This window comes from Hemibagrus wyckioides, linkage group LG09, assembly GCF_019097595.1.
Source record: "Hemibagrus wyckioides isolate EC202008001 linkage group LG09, SWU_Hwy_1.0, whole genome shotgun sequence".
NCBI classification, from domain to species: Eukaryota; Metazoa; Chordata; class Actinopteri; order Siluriformes; family Bagridae; genus Hemibagrus; species Hemibagrus wyckioides.
In genome coordinates this window covers 14,987,341-15,007,954 of record NC_080718.1, presented here as the reverse complement: position 1 = coordinate 15,007,954, position 20,614 = coordinate 14,987,341, and the positions used below count along the sequence as shown (strand labels likewise).

The 20,614-nt window shown below is 39.7% G+C and overlaps 2 protein-coding genes across 8 annotated transcripts in view; both read right to left on the bottom strand.

Moving 5' to 3' along the window:
• ktn1 (kinectin 1) overlaps positions 1-7,556 on the bottom strand; it is a 29,447-nt gene extending 21,891 nt beyond the window's left edge. For all 7 annotated transcript variants that reach the window (XM_058399043.1, XM_058399047.1, XM_058399048.1 and 4 more), the window contains exons 1-2: positions 7,396-7,556; positions 1,916-2,541 (exon numbers count right to left, since the gene is read on the bottom strand). In XM_058399043.1, the coding sequence (XP_058255026.1) occupies positions 1,916-2,540 (625 nt within the window). In that variant the 5' untranslated portion in view covers position 2,541; positions 7,396-7,556. The remainder of the gene's footprint in view (positions 1-1,915; positions 2,542-7,395) is intronic.
• A 1,250-nt stretch (positions 7,557-8,806) lies between these two features.
• On the bottom strand, positions 8,807-20,327 carry msh4 (mutS homolog 4). The gene is made up of 21 exons (XM_058399792.1): positions 20,064-20,327; positions 18,434-18,586; positions 17,336-17,499; positions 15,309-15,419; positions 14,597-14,712; positions 13,782-13,955; positions 13,491-13,620; positions 13,369-13,411; positions 13,200-13,267; positions 12,560-12,634; positions 12,342-12,406; positions 11,964-12,133; positions 11,738-11,874; positions 11,451-11,554; positions 11,128-11,252; positions 10,808-11,008; positions 10,010-10,128; positions 9,805-9,933; positions 9,485-9,659; positions 9,204-9,292; positions 8,807-9,032 (listed from the first exon to the last, which is right to left on the bottom strand). Exons 1-21 carry the CDS (start codon positions 20,317-20,319, stop codon positions 8,844-8,846), a joined length of 2,793 nt encoding a protein of 930 aa, XP_058255775.1. The 5' UTR covers positions 20,320-20,327; the 3' UTR covers positions 8,807-8,843.
• Between the last annotated feature and the right edge of the window lie 287 nt (positions 20,328-20,614).

Sequence of the window (20,614 nt, the reverse complement as noted above, 5' to 3'; positions counted from 1 at the left end):
CCAGCCAACAAGACAAAATCTATGATCTTACCAACAGTATGACTTTCTAACCAGCTGCCACTCGATCACATTACAAGTTTAGTTAACTTAACCACACAAAAGGACAAAATCTAATAAGGATAAATAAAATCAGCCAAGAAAAAAGCGATGCTGAGACAGGAGGTTAATTCTTGTCTTCTTCCTCCTGAGAAATTACTCTGAATGACCGTTATGTTCACCCTGCTGTTCAAATCTATAGTTTATGACCACTAAACAGCATTATGGACATTTGATGATGCCTTGATATGAAATCAAAACACGCCATGCCTGACAGTGCGTTTTGAAACTGACGGCTTTAGACAAATGCTGTCTATATCCATATGGCTGCTTCTCAAATGAAACAGCAGAGTAGTGAGCAGTGCTGAGTCAATAACTGATATAATCATATACTGAATTAATGTACATTGATATTGAATAATTATGTCCTTTCCAGATGCTCTTATTCCATCTGCTTTGGATTAAAATGATTAAACCTTTAATTGTAATTATATTAACTATAGTAATCATATTATAAGAAACACTGACCTTTATTAAAATAATATGTAATTATTTATAATTGAGAATTACACCACATTTATTCACAAGAATTTTTTCTATATATTATACATCATTGCATACTGTTAATAAAAACAATATAAATAAAGGTCTATGAACAGGTAATTAATGGAGAATATTTACATTTATTCATTTGACGGATACCTTTATACAAACCTAAGCAGACGATTAAGGATCTGGTGCTGTTCTGTATCCCAGAGCCTCAGCGACTACCCATTAATGAGTCTTCAAACAGTGATGTACCGATGCTTAATGGCAAGCAAGTCACGCTAAAGTGTGTGTGTGTGTGTGTGTGAGAGAGAGGGTGTGTGTTTGTGCGTGACTGAATCTCAATTTGCTATCATACATCACTTTAAACCAGACAGAATTAATGTGCTTGTCTTCCTTGAGAGGAAAGCGTAAGCATAGAATTGGCTGTAAATGGCTGTGAGCTTGGACATGCCCAGTCATGCACAGCAAGCCACTGCAGAAATATGACATTTGATTGGTATGAATAATAAGTATTACGAATATTTTCTGGTATTAATAAACTAGTAAACTTACTCATTGCCATACTTGCCATAATGTTACACTGTGATGAAAATCCACATAAATGGGTAATGAGGCTTGTTCTGGCATCCCATAATATTAAGTTAAATTAAGTTGTCTTAAATGGGTTGGCACTCAGTCCAGGGTGTATCCTGCCTTGATGCCCGATGACGCCCGAGATCAGGCTCAGGCTCCTCGTGACCCAAGGATAGATAGGATAAGTGGTACAGAAAATGAAATAAAAGTTGCTTTTATAATATGATTAAAGTCATGGAACATTCCAGCCATCATGTTGTTGATGTTCTTTAAGGCTGCTCCCTGGCTGGGGGTGCCACAGTGGATCATTTGGTCCGCATGTTTTGATTTTGGCACAGGTTTTATGCCGGATTTTATCCGGGCTTGGGACCGGCACTGAGAGTAAACTCTTCAGCGGTTGGGTTAGCACCCTGCCTGGGAATCGAACCCAGGCCATGACAATGAGAGCGCGGGATCCTGCCACTGGACCACTGAACATTCCATTCATCATCCTCATCCCTTAAGAACCAAGTGATAATAGAAGCTACTCAAAAATGAGAATCATATGATAGGAATCCTCAGCCATAATACAGAGTAACAACTATATAAATCAATCACTACTTTTAAAACCACATGACCCTCAAAATATATTATATATCTGGAAGTTGAGTCATGTCAACTGGACAATTATATAAGTGTCCTTATATAACACCATATTGCATAACAGACTTAAAATGTGCACTCTGTCTAAATGTGAACACATATTGCTACATCTTACCAGTTTCACTCTTCTGCTTCTTGGCTTTCTTCTTGCCAGTGGTTTCTGCTGTGGCAGGAGCTGGAGGTGGAGCTTGAGCCTGTGGTGGGCTGGGCTGTTTGCTAAGTGGAACGGTCTGCTCCTTACGGACAGCAGGCTTTGAGCCATTGACTTCTGGTTTCTCTGTGGTGACAGGAGCAGGAGAAGGAGCAGCTGTTGCCACAGAAGCAGAAGCTTTTGCCTTCTTCTCTTTCTTCTTCCTCTCCCTCACTCCTGTTGGAGGTTCTGCTTGCACAGGGACAGAAACAGGAAGTGGCACAGGCACCACCTCAGGGACCTCGTTATTTAAGGTCGAGCTGGTGGCATCAACCAGATCAAAATCTTGCAGGTCATCCTGCGATTCGCTCCCTTTACCCCCACCACCTTCATTTCCAGTGTTCTCCTTCTTCTTGTTCTTTTTTTTCTCGCCCTTTTTGCGGGCGTCAGTCTTCACCGGTGGCAACTTCAGATCTCGTTTTTGCCGTGCCAGAACTTCGTCGTATGAAGTCTCCTTCATGAAGAGCCAGAAGAAAAGGAACATGAGGATGATGACCAGTGATGGAGCCAAGATGAGGAGGTACTGTGAATCAGCCACTTCGATCGCCATTCTGCACAGGCACAGAAAAGGAGCAATAAGTAAACACAAAAAGGCAGCTGACCAAAAAATCCAAACTAGCCCTATCCTGGCAGAGTATGTGTGTCTGATTCTCATTACATACATAATAGGAAGAGCTGCTATGGAGGTTTGAATAAGGTGACATATGACAGGCATGACTAGTAAACACTACATTTTTTAAAAGATCTTAAAATGAAACTGAGCATATCTCATGTTTAGGTATTTGAAGGCATGTCTCTTGATGGCAGCATGAACTGCCCCACCTAGCAAAATGTGCCAAAAACAGATATCACAATACAACAAAAATACCAGGGGTCAATCTCCAAAATGGTGTTCTATACTACATGTAAAGGACACTATATAGAGTGTACCGTTCAATCAGGTTTTAAACCATGAAGGGTGCAAACACATAGGAAGGCATTTAGGATTCCATCTCAACAGATTCTACTTGGATCATGGACATGGCACACCAGGCTAAAGAGCTACAAAAAAACATCTGAAAATAATGAATATCATTAAACTGTGATGTCCAAAATGACTTCAACAGTCGAAGAAAAGCACTTCCTACAAGACTTAGTAATGACTGCATTTGTACAATCAGAGATCTACACTATTTTTAGCTCCACTGGTATGCCCAGGCTTGGCATTCAGCACAACTACAGTACAGGTGGCCTGGAAATAGCGACAAAATGCAGAATCATGGTTAATTTGCCAAGTCAAGCCATGCCGCACTGTCCAGTGGGAAAGTGGCCTCCATCTACTCTGATCTTCATTAGGGCAAAAGCAAGCTTGTCATGCATATGTGAAATAATTCTGTTGTAAATATCTGTCATTAACCAATAGAGGATATTTAGAAGAACTAAATAAATGCATGATTTAGAAGGAATAAGTACAAAACTTTGAGGAATCGTCTAACATCACTCCACCTGCAGTATACGGATACTGACAGGTAAAAATCTGAGAAGGTTGTTTTTTGATTAAGCTTTAAGATTGCCTCCGTCTGAATCCTGGGCAAAAGTTCAAACTGGACAGAGATTGAAAAAGCAGCAAGGAAAAAGAAAAAAAAGCCCAGTTTTGCTGGATCTGAATGACAGCATGATCCTTAAGCATTCTTTGGATGGATAAAAATTCTTAGCTTCCTGAATGGGTTTTACTTGGAAACCTCTGTGACTGGAAAACACAATGTTCTTTCTAAAAGCTCCTCCTTCACAAGGACAAACCGATTTAGTCCAACTTTATTTTTTTTCCCCTTAGAGTGTGGTTCTGCCATGAAACTTTTTAAGGAAATATCCAAAAAGGACATTCAGTTGATCCATGTGAAGTCCCACTGGAAGGGCTTCAAACTTTTAAGTGTTGCCTAAGAAATAACCAAAAACAGATAGGTTTAATTAAGCCTATCTGTACCGTGTTGTGTTCACCCTTAATTGCAATTCGAAAATATAGGGAAAATGATAACAGGGCCACTGTCTTGATTTTGTAATTGTGTAGTTCTGGGTTGTTGATCAGAGGATTGGGGTTCAAGCCCCAGCATCACCAAGCTCCACTGCTGGGCAATTGAGCAAGGCCCTTAACCCTCCCTGCTCCAGGGGTGCTGTATCAGAGCTGCTCCTGTGCTCTGACCCCATCTTCCTCAGCTGGGATACGCGAAGAAAAGAATTCCACTGTGCTGTAATGTATGTGTGGCGATAATAAAGGCTTCTTGCCCTCAGTTATGAGCTAGAAACACACAAGCCTAGCCAATATACTCAGCATGGCAAATGTAGATAATGTAATGAACCTAATGATAGCAATAATGTTTCATTGCAGAACCTGTAATCTGGACACCGGTGGTTAACTAATCACACGTATCTGTTTAAACATCACCATCTCCAACAGTGTAGTGTTAAACCAACATCAATTTCCTTTCATGTAACTAAATTCCACATCTAGCTGCCACCGGGACCACCAAAAACCAAACAGCTAAATACACTGATTCAATACCAGTGGAATAAAAGAGGTAATGCCACAGTACTGTCTTGTATCTGACTGGTCAGAAAGTGTTGGGTTAGTTTTCAATAACAGCAGCTGAGTCTGTAGTATTGGCTGTAATTCAAATCACCGGTTTATGGTTAATGCACTCGATCTAATCTAGTTATCTTATCTATGTTAACAGCTCATACACAGGGACTCGAATTGCAAATGAGAATCGTAATCCGAGACTAACAAACAAATTTTAGAAAAAAACTGTAAGGAGAGGTTTAGTTAAAATTTATGTCAGTAAGTCTTCACCTACGAGAGAGTTTTCAGGACAGAGCATTTTGCACTCACAGCTTTCTCTGTAGCATGACTGCTTTTTTTTCTTTGGCTCATTAGCTTTAAGAGAGAGAGAAGTGAAGGAGTGTATAACTGCTACAACATAAATGATGACAGCAATTCGTTCCATAATTAAATTGGAATAAAAAGAGTTAAAAAGCATGACGTGACACTCATTAATATATGTAAAAATATATACACTGGCAAACTGCTGTAGGCTAAGAAAAATAAAAGACTGTGCAGTTGTTGGTTCGAGTTGCCACATCATTAATTATTCTCCTAGCGCATTCCATCAGGTTGTACGGACTTACTGCAAAGCATATCATTTGATACTTCTAGTGCATGATAATATTTAGCTTAGTCTAATATCATTACCCTGACTAACCTTCTTGACTGATATTTCCATCATGTAAGGTAGGCTTGAATAATAATCATAGACATTTCCTCCAGTCCAAAGTGCAGTGATCAACACTGACATGGGTGTGGTGGTGCACTCAAATACTTTCTGTTCTGAATCCCTGCGTCAGTAATGGCAGTGGTGGCTGGAACTTTGTATTGCAAGTGCATGACAGAATCCTTATTTACATGTGACGCTTCAGAGAACAGGATGCACCTATGCTGCTAGGGTGTCCTGCGGCATGGAAATGAGGCGGGACAACATCGTTCTCGAGTGAGTGGCTGCTTGGAATCCTGAAGCTTTGTAAGGCCTGCCTGGTCTGGCAAAACATGCAGACATATTCAACGACATGAAAAAGCCCTTTGGGACCATTTCATTTTACTGTATAAGCAAAAGCACAGGCTCTGTTTTACTAGCCCATTAAAGTAACATTAAATAAAAACACCTTGGTTACAGCAGGGCCAGACTGGGGGCATATTGTTCTGTTATGTTGATGTTTATGAACATTCCTTCCCTAGTGAATAAATAAAAATAAAAATAAGTATCTCTTAAGAAATGAAAAAAAAAAAATCTCTTGAGAATATTGAATGTTTTATTAGGCCACAAGGGGTTTGAATAGAGAGTGCACTTGCATTATCTATCTATCTTTCCACTCAACTATGACTGCATATCACATTTCAGAGACATGACATAAATAAGATCTAAATCCTTTTGATTAATAATCACAGAGCTACTATAAAGTCAATAAACAATCATGCATAAATAATCAGGAAACGGACCCGATATGCAGCCCTATAGGTAATTACATGTTTGTCACTTCCTGCCTAATCTGCTGACCATTAATATCAGCCCTTGCATGTTACATAAATAACTCTGCAGACAAACATCAGAAACAGGAACACACACACACACACACACACACACACTTGGGGCAGCACTTAGCTCCACCTACACAACTACACACATTTCTCACTAATTTCCTTTAGATGGAGAGTTTACAGGAAGAGCGCATGAAGTAATGCATTCTTTAAATCTAGGCCTGAATCAACACAATGGACAATTCAAGCAACAACCACTGGACAGACATGGCCATGACTTTCACTAGCTGGACTTTTCCAAGTATGTAGACTGTGAGAAGTGCACAACATGCATACGCTATTAAAAGCTACACATCACCCAGTTAGTGAGCTAATCTGTGTTTATTTATAACACAGAGAACCTGACACAGTCTAGGGCCATGTTGTGATCTAGGAATCAATAGCAAAAAAAAAAGAAAAAAAGAAAGACAAATCAAAACCATTAGCAAAAAGTTATAATATTTGAATTTTTTAGAGCATGGTTTAACCAAAATCCATTGTAATTGAGAATTTATCGTAATTTATTCTTAAATGTCAGGTCCAGATGACTAGGTTACACACTAAACCATGTGAAGGGACAAGTAAGCGTCAGATAAAGGCTGATCACGTGACTATGATTTACATTAGAGTAAATCAGACACGTTCACACACACACACACACACACCCTCTTAGTGTCACGATCAACGTTGTGCATCACATCCTACTCACATAATCCCTTACCCAAGAAAAGGAGCTAATAATATAGCTTCCTCATTTATACTTCAACAAGGGAATTAAAGACATCATTTGACACGACACACACCCCTACAGCCGCAGAAATATATAGTGTTTGTGTATATACACTCACATTAGATAGATAGATAGATAGATAGATAGATAGATAGATAGATAGATAGAGCTGGTTCAAAGCGTGTGAATTCAGAGTGAAACTGTGCTCGTGCAGCTAGCAAGATTAGCTCTTGCTAGCAAAGTGTACGTCTCAAGACATGAGCTGACCGTCAGTGCCAAATCTGACCCCGGATTATTACTCTAACATACAGCTGTCCTCCATCTAAAGCCCTGTGTGAAGCCAGCATTAATGTAAGGGAAGTCTAGTTGTTAACGCATCTCTGCTCAGTCCCTTGTGACACAGCATATGGGGGGGGGGGAGAGAGCTGAGGCGCAGGCGCAGGCCCCGTGTGCAGCTCAAGTACAGCAGCTAACTGAGCTGAGCACAGGCATGGGGAAAAATCCCCTAATCTCCCACAGCACCTCCGTTGAGTCTAATACAACACAATTATAAATAAAAGACATACATACCTGCTGTGATACACCTGACAATTACGATGAGTTAATTAGGGCTGGAAATGGTGTTTCTGGTGTAGAGCACGATGGACAGCAGCTCCGAGCCGGCAGTTAGCAGGGCTTCTGCTCTGTTTCGATGCGCGGGGGCGGGTCACCACTCCTGCTGCGCACAATACAAGGAGCAACATGAACATGAACACCCGTATTCTGATTATTTCCGCCTCCTAATCTGCCATTGGCTATACTAGTAACAAGCCCTACCATTGGACAGCATGACGGGAGTAATATTATCAACCAATCACACTACAAAGAATCTGTTCCGCTTTACCAATCCTGTGACGGGAGGCGGGGTTTGTCGCGGTAGACGTGGGAAAGAAAAACCGATGCTGCTTTAAAGGGCGCAGCAATTCGTAATAAAGGCGGGGCCATGACACAATCTCGCGATAAGTGTCTGCAGCTCTGTGTGTATGTCACCAGATTTTTGGCAGCAGTAGTTCTGACTTATCTCAAAACACTGATATGTCAAAATTAATGCGAGAACTGTATCTATTTATCTATCCGTATGTATATATATATATATATATATATATATATATATATATACGGATAGATAAATAGATACAGTTCAGATAGATACATATATATGTATATATATGTGTGTGTGTGTATTCTTTCTGTATTCTGACACCTTTCTATCAGAAATCAGAACCAGCATTAACTTCTTCAGCAGTGCTCTGGTCCAGTCATCTAGCCATCACAATTTGGCCCTTGTCAAACTCGCTCAATTCCTTACACTTGCTCATTTTTCCTGCTTGTAACACATCAACTTTGAGGACAAAATGTTCACCTGCTGCCTAATATATCCCACCCACTAACAGGTGCCATGATGAGGAGATATTCAGTCTTATTCACTTCACCTGGCAGTGCACATAATGTTATGCCTGAAAGCCCATCTGGTCTGATCCCAGAGCTACTGTAGCACAAATTGCTTAAAAATGTTATGCTGGCTCTGATAGAAAGATGTGAGAAGTGCACAGTGTGCTGCACTGATCAGGCGACCCTAGTCATTTTTAATATATGCTATATGTGTAAGTTTCTTAATGTACTGCTTTTCTAAAAAGAGGCACTGTTTTTAATGACTTCTAGCTTGCACACCACATTTAAAGCTGTTAGCAATAACTAAAATAGACAAAATATATTTTATTTAGTAAACTGTATTTAATAGGAAAGCCAGATGTCTTCAATTAGATTTTAATATTTACTGCTCAACATGCCGTAGAGTATAAGCCAACAGAGCATTTTTAATTGCCTTTGTACATCCAGAGAACAATATCAGAACAATATTTGGGCAAGTCCTTTAACACTTCCATTAACACAAACTAATTCAGTCAACATTTATGATATTGAATTTACTCAGCATGGGCTAGCTCAGATCTTAGCATCCACTCCAAGTGCAGCAGGCCTCACTCTTCTGTGTCAATAGACTCTAATCTGTCCTTCAACTCAACTTCATAACCTTTTTTTAGGCCCTTTAGGTAAAGACGGAGGCTGTCTGGATCCAACTTGGAATTTCGGGCCGTCTGTATCAATCTGGTGGCGAGATGAAACACTGCCCCTTGTCTCAGGGTGGTTGGATCACTATGATGTTTAGCCTATGAGAAAAAGATAAAAACTGGTTTGGTTTGGCTTACACAAACAGATTTGGTTTGGCTTACACAAACAGATTTGGTTTGGTTTACACAAACATTTACACACACATTAACGGACTGATAAATGTGGCCCAATACAAGCATACACCCAATGACATTAAAATATAACCTTACCCATAACTTTTGGCTAACTTTTGCCGATATAGACTTGGCCTCCTCGACGATGGACAGCGGAAGCGACGTGTTCTCTGCTGCTCTTATACCTCAAACAGTAAAATAGGCAACAGTGGATAATTTTAAACAACAAATAAAAAAATGTCCAGTTAACTAATCACTCAGTTAAAACTTATTGCTATTTCATATTTAACATACTGACCCTTCAATTCTAATTCATCGTGTAGTTGTGAAATGTCATGACAGCTAAAAAGACCTGCCCTTTGTTTAATTAAGATTACCGTAGTTGCTTTCCTCAGAGAAGCCTTGAGTCAGCAGGTAGGTGTAGACTATACTCTCTGTGCTGCTTTCAGTCCCACGCATGTGCTGGACCTGCATGTGCTGATTCTCTACATTGGGGTAAAGAGTCTCCAACTGACACAGCTCCAGGAAGTGGGTGGCAAACAGAGTGAATGCCTGCAAGACTCAGAAAGAACACATTCTGACTGAAGCTGCTTGTTTTAATGATTTTTATACTGTTCCCAATATGAAAAGCATTACAATGCTCTATTAAGAATTGTTAATATTTTAACTCTTACAGATTATAGCCAGTTCCCTATACCTTCAGACCGATGAGGAACTCACAAACCGAGTGGCAAATTCCGATGCCCTCCTCGGCACTAGTGCCACGTCCCAGCTCGTCGATAATAATGAGTGACCTGTTACTTGCATTGTGTATTATGTAGGACACCTGACAGTACAATGAAAAGTTAGTACAGATATAGTAAATGTGTCACAATATTGTACATATGGTGACTTTTTTTGACCTCCTTCATCTCAACCATAAATGTCGATGAGTTGGTCTCAAAATCGTCGTCTACTCCTATCCGAGTGAATATCTGATCGGCAACACGGAAGGAGGCAAATTCAGCAGGCACGAATGATCCTGAGGCAAAATTCAGGAGAACAGAAAGGTAAACTTTAGTGATATAAAGTCTGTGATTTGAATTGCTTATTGTTTAAAGAAATACTGCAGTGTGTTTCATCTGTCCACAAAGAAAGAGTATATCCTTTAATGTAAAGTTGTTGACTCCAAACTCAGCTGTAACTGAAATCTAGGGGCAGTTATTATAATAACTTTATAATTATAATAATAATAATTTTCTTTTCTTTTCATATTGTAGGTATTAGGTAACTACTGTTTTGTCAAAGGAAGGAATTTATGGTTACGGGTTACCGGCATGTTCTTTGTTAGTTTGACCGTAAAACCATCCCACAAATCTTTCGAGATTTATCAGTAATTTACCAGAATTAACTATTAATGTATTGTTCAAGTGTTGAACAACATAAAAACTGCCATCCCAACCTTGGATCCCTATTTTTGGAATTTATTTATGTTGCATGTTTTAATCATTTCTTGACAATTGCCTGTCAGATCCCAAATATGAGTTTCAAGTAAACAAGTGACAACAATTTCTTGTTTGTGTTAATCATACATGTGCTACAGATGCACTTAGCTGTAGAAACAAATGATTTAACATGGACAAATATACTAGGTGAGGGGGTAATCTAAATATCTTAGTTATAAATTTTGTACATGAAATAATACTGACAAGTCTGGGTACCTATCTGAGCCATGATTTGGCAGAGGGCCACCTGTTTGAGATAAGTAGACTTGCCACTCATGTTCGGGCCTGTGATTATAACAAAGTTGCTTCCCTCAGAGATATGGCTGTTGTTGGGGATGGGCTGCTGGCCAGCAATGCGCTCCAGGATTGGATGTCGGCCTTGTCTTATTGCCAGCGTATCAGTGAATTCAGGGCGCACTGTGGCACAAACACAAAGTGAAATATATAATTGCGTGAAATAGATAAATGTCAGCAGCCTTAGGACATCAAATAATGGAGCATATTTAGATATGTCTGTATCTGGTGTCTAATCTTACCGTAGTCTGAAATAGTGCAAACACTGGCGAGGGAGAGTAACATATCCAGCAGGGACACAGCATCAGATAGCTTATACAAGCAGTGAACATGTTTATAGACATCATTTAGTAACCTGCATATCACACTAAGGAGATGTAAAAGAAGAGAGAAACATCAAATTATCTAGATATCCATAATGCAACTGAATAAAACTGAAACACTGAATTATAAAATGTATAAAACCACTGAAAAGTAGTTACAAGGAGTTAATGATATCTGAAGTGTGCTAATGACAGCTGAGCTGAAACCTGTATTGTTAATGTCTAACAAAGTGAATGCTCACATATAAGACATGTGAAATATCTCCTTCAAGGCTTCCTCACAGCGATCATTCATCTTCATCAGGTCTAATGTAGTGAAGCTGTAGCAGTTTTTTTGTCTAGTTACCTGCAGTGAATTAAAGCCTATCACACACGTCATGCCTTCATGTTCACATGTGTTTCATCTTTTTAAGGGCCACTGCATATGCTTGAAAATGTTAATAAATAATACAAAAATAACTGATGAAATAAAATGATGTGTATATAGTGTAAGGTTAAACAGAGCACTGATGTGTTTATAAGGGCTCACTTTGATGAACTCTCCTGGAAGCTGTCCATTAGGCAAGCCAAATCCCTCTAGCTTCATCTGGATGAAGAAACCTCGAATAGTGTTAAAACTAGTGCGGAATGGAAGACCATACTTCTCTCCTAGCTGATCTACTAATCCTGTACCGATGAAGTAGGATACAGATACGATACTATTGTCCTGTAAGCTTAAAACAGTCATTTCCGAATATTAAACATAAGCCACTCACCTGCTATATCATCCACTACCTCAGTGTAGGCTCGACGTGCAATATCTAGCAATTCATTGATGTTAGGCTGTACAGCATAGCACTTTTGTGTGCGCATATTCAGACTGCCCTTCATGTAGTTGGTGTCATTGCTGATCACTGTTTTGATTTGATCCAAGATGCTGTTAAACCTACCAACACAAGTGAAAAGCTCAGGAAAGGGTTCATTTTGCTGCACTTTACTCTTTGAGTGTTACGCCTATAGTATCTGTATAAACACAGTTATTTTTTCAAGGCAGGTATATTAATATACAGCAAGGGATTCAGGTAATATGATTACAGACTATAGACTTGCCTAACAGTACACAAACATGACAGTTCTTATTAAGTGTTTATTACCTGCTATCATCTAGTGAAGTGTAATAAGCTTTCAGTAAGTCTGTCTTAGCATCCTTCAGCACCACCTGTCAAAAACTGAAAAATGCTTACTGACCACACATATCTATCTATCTATCTATCTATCTATCTATCTATCTATCTATCTATCTATCTATCTATCTATTTTATATATATATATATATATATATATATAACCTTCTGATGTGACCTGTTCTGACCTTGAGTGGTTCAATCAGTTCTAGTGTGTGTTTCAGCTGAATAACATTCATTATCTTTGCCTCAGCCACTTCAACCTAGATCACAGGAAATAAGAGAAGGAGAGAATTTTATCTAATTTCCTGCTTGCTTTTTTCTTTTAACAAATCCCATATCAACATGAAATGTCATGCTATTTACAGTAAGGTAATTTTCTATTAAACTATTATTTTCAGAGCAATGAATAATTCCAATGAAATAATTCTAAGATTTAAGACAACATGGCCTAGAAACCATCAGCATTAATGGGGATTACTAATCATGGTCCATCACCCAAATAACACCATATGGTGATCCCATTTAATCGATGGGCAGGTAGAATGGGGCTGTTGTGCATAACAACAGATGGGCAACATTCAGTAATTGTATACCTGCTACATGATCCTATATGGCCAATGAGTGTAGCAACAGAATGGTAAAGCTTGTCATCTATTTTCAATCACTTCAATTATTACAATTTCTCATCAGTCTCCCGTAAATTTCCTCTTTCTGAAATTTTACATTTTTAAAAAATAAATAGATCAAATTCTTTTTTTCAGAACACATAACCTAAACAAGCAATATACATACATGTCAGTACACTTTTTAAGAAACACACTGTACCGTCTCTTGCTTGGGGAGCTGCACAAGGGCATAAAGCAGATGATCAATATCCAAGAATTGTGAAATTGCTGGACATAAAACAGCAGCACTCATTAAACTCTCATTAAACACTAGGCACAGAAAAAGATGACCTGCAGTGCAATTTACGTGAAAAATGAAAGCAACGTACCACTCTTGAGACCAAAGAAGAGTTCCTCACTCTGTAGCAGTTCCTAAAAACAGAACAATGCTGGATGAATTCATTTTGACAAATCTTGTTGTCTAATATCAACCTTGGTGTGGATATTCTACCTGTACGGTGTCCAGTCTTGCGTTAATGGTCTCAACATTTAGCAGAGGCTCCAGAATGTTTGAGCGAAGCCTCCTCTCACCACCAGGTGTTTTGGTGTAGTTTAAAACCTCAAATAGAGTGTGTTCGCTCCTGATGTTAAAACATGTGAACACTTAGTTACTAAATCTATTACTGTCATGTTTCGTTTTATAATACTCAGAAATAAGACCTTGCAATGATATGAAGAAGGTTAGAATAAAGATGGGGATATGAATAATCTATAAAGAATGGTTTGGCTTATCATTTCTTACCTGTGGCACCTGTTGTTAATTACAAGCTCCAGGTTCCTGGCTGAGACTGTGTCAATCATGGCGGTCTGCTCACTGCCGGTGAAGCTCACTTTCAGAGATTTGGGAGCATAGACAGAGTTCTGAATGAACTCACAGTACTTAAGGACTGCTGCTGCAGCCGCCAAACAATAATACCTGCAGAAAGATAACATTATATCATCTCGAATCTACATCCACACCAGTCATGTGCATTATCGACTACAGACAGACATTAAAGGTAACGTCTCAGTTATATGAATCAATATTTTGGCACAGAAATATTTCTGAGTATATCCAGAATACAGTGTGAATGCAGTTATATACACAGTGCAGACACGGCGATGAGTTACTGCAGCAACACAGTTCAGTGAGCTTGATCAGAGACGACGAGCACAATGGAGATGCTGGCATGCTAATAGCATTCAATTGGCATTCATTTTGGCGAAATTCTCTGTGCAGATGAGGAAGAGAGCTGGACAGACTAAAGCTCTGCCGCCTCATTTCATTTTAGCTGCAGGCTAAATTCTTTCATTAACCAAAATTACACTGACTAACATGTTGATTAACAAAGTTTAAATGGAAAAAAAAAGTCAACTTAAAATTCTATTATATATAATAATGGTTGCCAGTGAAGATTGCATTAATTATGCAGAATAATATGAAACTTGTTTGCGGTGGATTTTTCCTGGAACACTATTGATTAAAGAACCTTTGTACATAGAACAAACCATCTTGTTTGTCTTATATTAAAATCAGCACTAAGGGAATAAACTGAATAAAGTGAATAAAGTGCATACTTTGTTTGTACGTCCATAAGAACAGTGTTGAACTCGGGTGCACACAGCTGCTGAATGTACTCCAGTCCTTTCCTCTCGTTAAAGTACTTCCTCTGAATGGCAGTGAAAGCTACAGACTGTGAGTAGAATGGTGTAGTAGAATAAAACACATATACATAAAATGCATCATGTATGTTCACATTTACATTAATTCATCAGAAATGTTTGTTACTGAAGTGTCAGGAACTACTGGGACAATTCCCTGCCAGACCACCAGAGGTAGGTATATTGCTATACTTTACTGAAGGTCATGTGGTTATGTCATGTGTCCAGTCACCTGCGTCCATTTTGCTCCTAATGTCTTGCCTTTGTCAAGTCATTGTCTGTTGTTGTGTTTGGTTCCTTGGGTTTTTATTAGGGTTTTCTAGGTTGAGTCTTTGTTTTCAGTGACACCTTCAGGTATCTGTGGTTTGTTTATTTGTGGTTTGTGTTATTTTTAGTTAATACGGAAGCAAAGACAACAACAAACAATGACTTGACAAAGACAGACATGAGACGGTATAAATAAGGCAACTGGACACAGGTGACAGGACACATGACATAACTACATGACAAGGTATAGCAATATACCTAACAGCACCCCCTCTGGTGGTCTGGCAGAGAATTGTCCCATAGTTCCTGACAAACCGTTGACTATATACGACAGGTCTACACATTTATTACAAACACGTACTGAAAAGTTCTCCGTGATGAGGTTGTAAAGCTTGGTTCCCTGCCCTTTCTCACTTGCAGTGTCTAGCATCAGAATCTCAAGAGGCACTAAGATATGCAGTTTGGTAATTACCTGCAATGAGTTTGGACATATAAATCTACAGCCACACAAAAGCACTAGATTTTCTTACTCAAGGGCCTAGAGTCTAAATACAGCCAAATAATAAATCTGCTTATTACTGTAAGATTTAGTTTAACTAAAAAACCAATCAGTTAATCAGTTTGCTATTTTAATTTTGTAAAGAAATGATCCTTACATAATTTTTCAACTACTCTACAGAAATGATCATCTAGGGTTTCCCACACTTTTTGGCCAAATGTCCCCAAAAAATGACAATTTTCTACAACCCTAAGATGTACAAAGATCAGGCATAACATAATGACCACTGACAGGTAACATGAATAACACTGATTATCTCCACATCATGGCACCTGTTAGTGGGTGGGATATATTAGGCAGCAAGGTTGATGTGTTAGAAGCAGGAAAAATAGGCAAGCATAAGGATTTGAGCGAGTTTGATAAGGACCAAATTGTGATGGCTAGACGACTGGATCAGAGCATCTCCAAAACTGCAGCTCTTGTGGGGTGTTCCCGGTCTGCAGTGGTCAGTATCTATCAAAAGTGGTCCAAGGAAGGAACAGTGGTGAACCGGCGAGTGTCATGGGTAGCCAAGACTCACTGATGCACGAGGAGAGCGAAGGCTGGTCCGTGTGGTCAGATCCAACAGACGAGCTACTATAGTTCAAATTGCTAAAAAAGTTAATGCTGGTTCTGACAGTTCTCGTTCAGCAGGATAATGCGCCGTGTCACAAAGCAAAAATGGTTCACAAAGCAGGAATGGTTTGATGAGAACAATAACCAGTTTGAGGTGTTGACTTGGCCTCCAAATTCCCCAGATCTCAATCCAATCAAGCATCTGTGGGATGTGCTGGACAAACAAATCTGATCCATGGAGGCCCCACCTTACAATTTACAGGACTTAAAGGATCTGCGGCTAACATCTTGGTGCCAGATACCACAGCACACCTTCAGGGTTTTAGTTCATGCCTTGACCAGTCAGGGCTGTTTTGGCAGCAAAAGCGGAACCAACACAGTATTAGGCAGGTGGTCATAATGTTGTGCCTGGTGTATAATATAGCACAACTGTGATAAAGGAATATTCCTTGACATATCAGTCTAATGGGGTGATGTAATACGGCATAGCACAAAGCACCCCAGTTTATATCTGACATGAGTTTGCATGTGGGTGTGCAAAAGCAGCAGTAATGTGACTAGTATTATTATTCACACACTTGCTCTGCATCCTATGTACATCCAGGAATAATTAAAAAGCAGCATATCAGCGCCAAATCGTCCCTGACTGTCAGCTTTCCAAGTCAAATTGTAAAACCATTAGTGATTTTTATGCACAGAAATGTTAAACCCACTGATAAGCTCTGTCTCTCTTAATACATTCCCCCTCCACCTTCACTGCTGTAAAGCGCTGAACAAATCAAAAACTCTGACCTTACTTTCAAAACCATTTGCCAGTCTAGAAAATCCAGAAAGCTGTTATGCAAAACAGAACTTTCGGTAGGTTTGAAGTCACATGAGAGCTTTTTAAAAATCAAACTGGTAAATAGGAAACCAGTCGGTGTTAGTATTCAATAAAGGTCTTGAGTAGTACATAAGTATGTGATTTGAAACATACTGATTGTTTAGCAGAGGTAGATGGAATGGGGTCCATTTTATTTGTCAAAATACATGTCAGGAAATTGGAAAAAAATAAAATACTCCTAGTAACACTTAAAAATATTAGGGCAGAAAATCCGTCTCCAATCTTCTAATATTAATTTGTAAAATAAATGAAACGAAACAATTTCTTGCCCCAGTTTGGGAAACCCTGAACTTGATTTTTAGCAAAATATATCACTTAAATATATTATGAAACCTATTAGTTGTCATCTGTGATAAATAAGGACAGAAAACAACCTTCACTTAAGTTTCACCTTGGTATAAGTCCCAGTATCTGCAAACTGTGAGAGTATCAACTCAGGGGATCTGGTGTTGATGCTGGCCATGCCGATCTCCCCCCTGGCTAAACCCCGGCCCTCTACCACAGCCACGATTACAGATGCAGCGTGACACACAGATGCAGATGAGGAAGATGTCACTAGATTTAGAGAATACTGTCAAAACATGATTTCTCAAAGCTTTCATTACCTTCAGTTAGTGTTGTTTGGAAGCAGGAGGATCCTGACCCAATGTGGCTGGACATACTACAACCAGTCACACAAAGCAGGATCTTTTATGCTGTCTGTGTCACAGCGCTTCTTTTTCCCCTTGAAACTTGAAAACCTAAGCTTCCATAGTAGCTTTATAACATTTTCCTTTTTAACTGTAATTTAAAAGTGGTAAAAAAATAAATAAATAATGCAATGCTGCTCCATTATTATTATAGTTTTATTTTAATCATTAGCCTACTGTTACTATTATCAGAGCTTATCACTAACACCCTGCTTTATCAAACAAGTAAATGTAGTGAATTTTCCTCTACTGAGAAACTACTCAAAAAATCAGAAAGCAGGAAGATGAAGACATGCTAAAAAAATCATCTTTCTTCTATACATCAAATTTTTTTCATGTACAGTAAGCACTTTATCCTATTTATGGTTGTCATAAATTTTATTTCGGGAACACATACTGAATGGGATGACACACATTCACATGCTCCTTTGCACCTAAGGGCAAGTTAGAGTAGTCAATCCACCTACTGGTATGTTTTGGGAGGAGACCTGCACATACACGGGGAGAACATGAACGACTCTGCACAGACCGTAACTAGAGCTCAAGACAGAGAGACCCTGGAGCTTTGAGGCTGTGAAGCTCACCCGCTGTGCCACTGTGCTGCCTTCAACAGTAGGTTTGCTGTATTCATACAGTTCAAACTGTCATATGTTGGATAGAACCCCCTGATCTCTGTTCTTCACAAAAAATGTAACCTTTTAACATGATAGGTGGTCTTGACTGTTCACCCCTCTGTTATAAAGTTAGGGTTCTTTTTTCAATATAGTCTATATTTTCTTTCAACATTTTTGCTCACTCACTGTTGAGCTCTCTCTGTGGAGCTGGACCCAGCAGGGTGCGTGTAGCTGAGCCCGGTGTTCTTCTGAGGCGAGGAGTGCTTGAGCCTCTGCACAGCGAGCTGTAGACCCCACCGCCTGTCCATGAAGAGCTGGACAAGTTCACCCAGTTCGCACCTGAACACACACGGTTAAATAAGAAAGAAAGTAAAAGCAATAGGCAAAAGCACCAAGGCTGATACACTATGTTGCCAAAAGTTTTGGGACACCCCTCCAAATCATTGAATTCAGGTGTTGTTTTTCAGGGCTTGGGCTCGGCCCCTTAGTTCCAGTGAAAGAAACTCTAAATGCTTCAGCTTACCAAGACATTTTGGACAATTTCATGCTCCCAACTTTGTGGGAACAGTTTGGAGATGACCCCTTCCTGTTCCAACATGACTGTGCACCAGTGCACAAAGCAAAGTCCATAAAGACATAGATGAGTGAGTTTGGTGTGGAGGAACTTATCTGGCCTGCACAGAGTCCTGACCTCAACCCAAAACTCTAGATGATCATTTCTGTAGAGTAGTTGAAAAATCTTTGGAATGAATTATAGTGGAGACTGTGAGCCAGACCTTCACGTCCAACATCAGTGCCTGACCTCACAAATGAGTTTTCAGTGGAATGGTCGAAAATTCCCATAAACACACTCCTAAACCTTGTGGAAAGCCTTCCCAGAAGAGGTACAGCTGTTATAGCTGCAAAGGGCAAGCTAACTCCATATTACATTCATGTGCATGTGAAGGCAGACGTCCCAGTCTTGGCCTGTCTCTGCTTTAATTCATCCCAAAGGAGTTCTGTCGGGTTGAGGTCATGTCTGATGTGCAGTCATGTTGGAACAGGAAGGGGTCAAACTGTTTCCACAAAGTTGGGAGCATGAAATTGTCCAAAATGTCTTGGTATGCTGAAGCATTAAGAGTTCCTTTCACCGGAACTAAGGGGTTAAGCCCAACCCCTGAAATACAACACCTGAATTCAATGGTTTGGAGGGGTGTCCCTAAACTTTTAGTGTATGTTAAAAATGAATTGAGGAATCAATGCCACATGGGTGGAACAAAGTGGGAGCTGACCCCATTGAAATAAGCTTTTGTCATTTCAACAATTCTGACCTCAGATCTCATCTCTTGAATCATATAGAGCTCATGGTGACTTAAACCATCTGTGTAGCATTGAATGTATTTTGGACTAATTCACATTTAGGAAAAATAGATAAACTATAAAGGCAAATGGAGCTGGTTTAAATAATTTACAATCAAGGAACAAATTAGATTTTGCAAATGCAGCATTGTTCTGTAAAATTAGCCACATTTTACACATTGTGCTTTTGCCTTTCTTTATCTCAAAGAGACAAAAAGTCTCTTCCTTGAAACAATGCTAACGATGCTAATACCAAGCAAAAGCAGAATATTTCCCTCATGTTAGTGTTTGGTTCCCTGTTAGGGAAATCTCCACAGAATTTTGTAAAATTCCTTGGAACTTTTAAAGGATTATTGTTAAAATTGATGAGGAATGTTTCCAAAGTTCACGCACTCGTTTTTTTTGACTACAGACTAACGATAGCTCTAGCGCAGTGAGGTGAAGTTAGCTATCTAAGCTAATTTGGGTTAACTCTGACGGTGGCTACCTGCTGTAGCTGGAGTTTTGATTAAAGGTTTTGTCTGGACATCAGCTAAAGTGGCGGAAGTGGACTCAGGGTGTGAGCTGGAGCTGTGTCGTGTGTGTGAGCTGGACAGAGGAGATGGGGACGGAGCTCCATCCTCCTGACGCTTGCATGAAGCTTCACTGAAGCTGCGCTCGCCACTGGATGGACTGCTTGCGCCGGTGTCTGAACTGTATCCGGCCGTGACTTCCTCAGTGCTGCTGCGGAGCATTTACACATCCAGAGTACTTCGACTGACTGAGTGACTTGATGGAAAACAGCGAAAATGAGTGTAATTTAATGAGCAAGGTTATCAGCCAGGAGAGAGTGGAGTATGTGGGTCCATTCAAGTTGATCGTGAGGCGTTTGGTTTATAGCGACACAGCTTAGCGCCACCTGGTGGCCACACATACTTTCACACACTGATCAGGCATAACATTATGACCACCTGCCTAATATTGTGTTGGTCCCCCTTTTGCTGCCGAATCAGCCCTGACCCGTCATGCACTGTGTATTCTGACTCCTTT